Raw genomic sequence first — 5,747 nt, 5'->3', positions numbered from 1 at the left:
GGAACTACTTCACATGGATTTGTGTGGTCCCATGAGAGTTTAAAGTATAAATAGAAAGAAGTACATACTTGTGATGGTGGATGAGTATTTAGGATATAATGCTCCGGAGGTTATTATAGCTTTCATGAAGAGCATTCCGATGTTTCTTCAATTACAGATGCAAAAAGTGAGAAGTGGCAATGGCTCAGAATTCAAAAAAATAAGACAATACATATATTTTTTTAGCTTAGTTGGGGTTTCTCATGATTTCTCTACTGAAAGAACTCTACAACAAAATAAGGTAGTTAAAAAAAGAAATAAAACATTGGTGGAAGCAGCTAGAACTATGTTGTCATATTCTAATTGTCCAACATTTCTATGGGTTGAAGCCATATGAAGTGTTGCCTTTACTCAAAACAAATCTATCATCAACAAGCGGCTACTGTTAGAACCAGAGTGTCTGGAAGATGAATGTTCTAATAAGTGTTGAAGAAGAGTCAGAGCTCTGGACAAGGCAAGTTAGACTCTGAACCTTAAGAGTCAGAGACCCGGATGGACTTCACATACTGAAGTAGCAACTTAGAGTTATGATATCATGATGAACCAGAAGAAGTTATACTCAAGTCAGATCTCTGATCAAGCTGAGAAGAGTTAAGCAATGCAGAAGATTTAATGAAGCACGTGGAAAATTACTATTGCTTTAGATGTTAACCGACTTCACTGTCATGTACTATAAATAGAAAGTCTTTTTTGTAATTGTACGCAAGCTTGTTCATTTTCAATAGAACTCAATTATAATATAAATTATCTGTGCTTAGAGAATCTCTCTATAGATTCTAAACTCTTTATACCTGTAACCATTTGGTTTATGAATGACATGATGACTACACCATTGATCAATTACTACTCTTGATTATATTTTTGTGATTCTACTGTTATTCCACGTGCTATCAACTAGATTACAGTTAGATCACTCATTTTCATATCACAAGGCGCTTTCAACTGGCATCAATGATAAGCAATTGCAATTCGGTCAATTCGAAAACGTTATGAACAATTTGATCACAAGATCGTGAAATTCATGGATCAATTTGCTAATTCAATAGTATAAAGCTCAATATATGAAAATATAGAAAGAAATTGTGAGTACTGCATCTGAAACCAAACCTCCTGCTCTTTTCTATGGAGATTATCATCAAAGGGGAATTAGAATGGTACAATTTCTTAGATAGCATCGATGAAGATCTCATGAAATCTATCCAAGAGAGTGCTTATGAGCCATATGTGAACATTCTTGCTGTTACTGTTACAAATACTACACCTGCACTTCCAGCATCTCAGATCAAGAAACACAAGAAAAATTATGATGAAAAGGAAAAGAAGAGAGTTTATTCTGACAAAAGAGCTTCGACACTATTAACTATGGCCTTACCAAATGAAATTTTCAATAGAGTGGACAGTTTGAAGAAAACTAAGGAGATGTGGGATGAAGTTGAGGCTCAGATTCAGGGTGGTGATAAATCTTTGCAAAATGAGTTGAAACAATTGTATTGGTGCATATGAGGCAAAGGAATCAGAATCTTTGTATGACCCTTACAAAAGTTTCAATAATATTTTGAATGATCTTAGAAGAAATGGTATTCATAAGATCATAAGACAAACAGTGAGATCAACATAAAATTCTTGATAAATATGAGGCTTGTGTGGGAGTCTTTCTTTGAGAGTTTGCAAGTTAACAAAAATCTGAACAAGAAAGACATCCATGATATTTTTGGTAATCTGAATCAACATGAAGATAGGGCCAAAGAAATAATGGCTGAAAAGAAATCCTCAATAAAAGCTTTTGATTCTTTAGCTCGTGTTAGGGAAGAACACAAGATAAGTACTAAGTTCTCAAGGTCCTCGCAGAAAGTAATTTAGTTTCCATTGATCTCAAGCACTTCTGTTTCTGATGATGATAGTTCTAGTATAGAGTTGAAACAAATAGCCGATAGCGGGTTGGATATCCAGGTTAATAAAAAAAAAGGGTAAAAGCTCAAAGAGTTATAATGATGAAGAGAAGAAGGAACGAAATAGTGATGATAAGAAGGTGGGGGTTGAGGTTTCTAAGTGCTACAATTCTGGGAAACCAAATCATTTTCCAAGAGAATGTAGATAAAAAAAAGGTGAAGAATTTAGATTACTATGCAAGGAAGATGCAAATAGCAAAGAAAAAGGAACAAGGAACAAGGGCAAGGATTCATGACAGAACAAGAGAATTAGCTAGATGAGTCTTCTGATTCTGAAGATGAGGAGGCATATTTTTGCTTGATGGGTTATGTTGCAAAGTCTAATTTTGTTGAGGCAAACTCTATGCATGCTGCATCAATGGAAATGAGTCTGATTCTTCATAAGTACAGTTCTCTTTTGAACAAGAATTTGGAGATACTATTGCTAAAATGAATGATGATTTGTTAAAATTAAGAAAAAGCTAAAAGTTGAAAGGATCTTGGTATATAGGTTTAGGATGGAAAAGAAGTAACTAAGTCCAAGTGTTTAAAGGAAAAGAGTGAGATTTTTGAAAAGAGAAAACATTATTTTTGAACAAGATATATGAACTTAAGAAAGACTTTGTGAAGGAAGAGTATGAAAACAAGAAATTTAGAATAAAAAAATGATTTTTTTTTTACAAAAGAAAGATTTGAACTGTACAAAGAGATTAAAGAATTGGAAGATTTGACTTCAAAAGAGGCCAGACTCGACATATTTTGAATTTACTTACAAGTAATCCAAAGTATACAAGGCTTTATAATCCTATGGTCTGGGTATAGGTATGAATGAGCATTCTATTTTAAAGAAAGCAGTTGTACATCTCCATAATTTTGTCAAGGAATCTACAAAATAACATGCCTGAAAGTTCAGAATCGAAGTATGAGATTTAAGATCATGTGAAAAGGATTCCTATTGGAGTGAGTGATGCATTTGTTATAACTGAACCTATGAATCAAAATTCTGATTATAAGGATATTACCACTAAAAGGCCTTTTGGTCTTTTCTTTTTTATAGTTTGTCAGGTTTTGTTTTATTGTAATATAAATACTCTTCTTCTCTGTTATCAAGACACTTTTTGTTTTCCCAATTTCATACTTTTGTAATATGGTATCAGAGCTCTCACGCTCTCTCTGTGCGATTGTTCATTACAATTCTTCAGATCTGAATTTTCTCAACTAAAAATGGCGGATCAAAATTCTTTTACTCATAACCCTAATTCTTCTTCTAACCATTCTAATTCTTCAATAGCAGTAATCGATGACAGATTGCATCCATATTTCTTACATCATTCTGATAGTCCAGGAATGGTTCTCGTTTCTCAGCCTCTCGTAAGGGATAACTATTCTACTTGGTGCAGATCTATGATGATTGCTTTATCTGTCAAAAACAAAACCGGTTTTATTGGCGGATCTTTAGTCAAGCCAAACGATTCAGATCCAGTGTTGCTGAGTTCATGGATTTGAAGCAATAATATGGTGATTTCGTGGCTGATGAATTCAGTTTCCAAACTGATTGCAAGTAGCATCATGTACGCTGATACAACGCACAAGATTTGGACAACTCTCAAGAATCATTTTCAAGAAAGCAATGGACCACGAATTTTTCAAATTCGAAGAGATCTCGTGAATTTGAGACAGAGTCAAGAAGCTGTGAACATTTATTTCACCAAATTACAGGCTCTATGGGAAGAATTAGCCTATTTTAGACCTCACTGCAGATGTGGAAAGTGTGACTGCGGTGGAAACAATGAGATCGAGAAACATTATGAAGAAGAGCATGTTTTGACTTTTCTCATGGGGATCAATGAATCATATTCTCAAATACGTAGTCAGATTTTACTAATGGAGCCCTTGCCTCAAGTTGATAAGGTGTTTTCTCTAGTTGCTCAGGAAGAACGCCAAAGAAACGTTGGACAGTTGCAATAACAAGTTGTTAATAATAACTCTATGGTGCTAAATGTGAAAACCGAATCTTCTGGATTGAAACATCGGTCACCAACAATTCATTGCCAAACTCAGGTAACCGATTTAATTCTCGATAAAGACCTTTTTGTACCCATTGTCAATTGCAGGGTCACACTAAAGACAGGTGCTATAAGTTGCACGGGTATCTAATCGGATACAAGTCGAAAAACAGAGTAAATAATGTTTCTGTTGAAGGATATATTGCACCTCCTGGTAAAGATCTCAACAGCGTGATCAAAGGTCTTTCATCGATTCAATGTCAACAACTCTTATCGGCTTTATCTAGACATCTGATCGGTCAGTCAGTGTCTACTACCGAGAATGAGGATCGGTGCAAAGAATCCTCAGGTATATGCTATTCTCTTTCGTATAGAATTGGCTTTATATCTTCTAATGCATGGATATTAGATTCTGAGCGTTATCAAATTTCTTCGTTACACTTCCTACGAATGAATCTGTTCGAGTGAAATTGATTGGATATGAGATGGTTAACAATAGTTTGTTATTGCATGATCTGATCTCAGTAAGTGCTCTAACTTCTGATCAGAAATTCATGGTGCAACTTTATCACAATTATGGTTTAATTCAGGAGAAGAAGATCAACAAGATAATTGGCAAGGTTGATCAATGTCAAGGGCTGTATGTTCTGGAGGAACATAAGAAGGTGGCGGTAAATCAAGTTTCTGCAGTTTCTCTAGATGTTTGGCATCAAAGATTTGGCCATCCATCAAATAGAACATTACTTGTAATAAAGTATTTGTTGAATGTCAAGACAAGTTTACAAGAAAGTAATTGTACTATTTGCCATTAGTCGAAATAGAAACGACTTTCGTTTGTTTCATTAAACAATGTTTGTGATAAGTCTTTTGATCTTGTGCATCTTGACACTTGGGGACCATTTCATTTACCGGATAGAAATGGACACAAATATTTTCTTACGCTGGTTGATGATCACAGCCGATATACATGGGTGTTTTTAGTTAAAAATAAGTCAGATGTGATCCAAGTTATTCCGTGGTTTTACAATATGGTATTAACCCAGTTTGGTGTGAAAATTAAGGCTTTCCGTACAGATAATGCTCGAGAATAGAATTTTACGGATTTCTTTCTTGACAAAGGTATATTGCATCAAAGGTCTTATGTTGAGAGGCCGCAACAAAACTCGGTTGTGGAACGCAAACATCAACATTTACTAAATGTGGCTCGCTCGTTGATGTTTCAATCTAAGGTACCTCTTCAATTATGGTCAGAATGTATTTTAACTGCTACATTTCTGATTAATAGGATGCCTTCTGAGATTCTTGGTAACAGAACTCCTTACGAGGTATTATATGATAAGCTGCCAGATTTCTCCATGTTACGTACATTTGGATGTCTTGCGTTTGCCTCAACTTTGACTAACCAACGACACAAGTTTAGTCCACGTGCCAAAGCGTGTCTTTGTAGTCTATCCCGTGGGAATGAAGGCATATAAGTTGTTGGACTTAGAGACCAAATAAATATTTCACACTCGTGACGTTTTTCACGAGGATGTATTTCCTTATGATGGTGGGCATGTTGATAAAGATTATGATCCATTTGCAGATGTCGTTATTCCTGTGGTTGGAACAGATGATTTTTATGAAGATGATGAGAGACACAAAGTTCATATGGAGCAAATTCCAAGTTCTGAAAATGAAGATGAGCTTGGGGAGCCAATTTTCGGTGAACCAATGGAGCACCAAGCAAAATCATTAATGTAACGCCCCCAGAACCCCGTAGCATGATATTGTC

General features: G+C 35.3%; 1 protein-coding gene across 1 annotated transcript; it reads left to right on the top strand.

Annotated features, from left to right (window-relative positions):
• Window positions 1–3,482: 3,482 nt before the first annotated feature.
• Window positions 3,483–3,935, top strand: LOC112524935. Its single transcript, XM_025134877.1, has one exon. It carries the CDS (start codon window positions 3,483–3,485, stop codon window positions 3,933–3,935), a length of 453 nt encoding a protein of 150 aa, XP_024990645.1.
• Window positions 3,936–5,747: the final 1,812 nt, after the last annotated feature.

Source organism: Cynara cardunculus (assembly GCF_001531365.2).
Source record: "Cynara cardunculus var. scolymus isolate 2C chromosome LG 13, CcrdV1, whole genome shotgun sequence".
Taxonomy (NCBI): domain Eukaryota; kingdom Viridiplantae; phylum Streptophyta; class Magnoliopsida; order Asterales; family Asteraceae; genus Cynara; species Cynara cardunculus.
Note: the sequence above shows the minus strand (reverse complement) of the source record. Positions and strands in the feature narration are given on the sequence as shown.

Coding starts and splice junctions, on each gene's coding strand:
- LOC112524935 (XM_025134877.1), top strand. CDS start 3,483: ATGGTGATTTCGTGGCTGATGAATTCAGTTTCCAAACTGATTGCAAGT.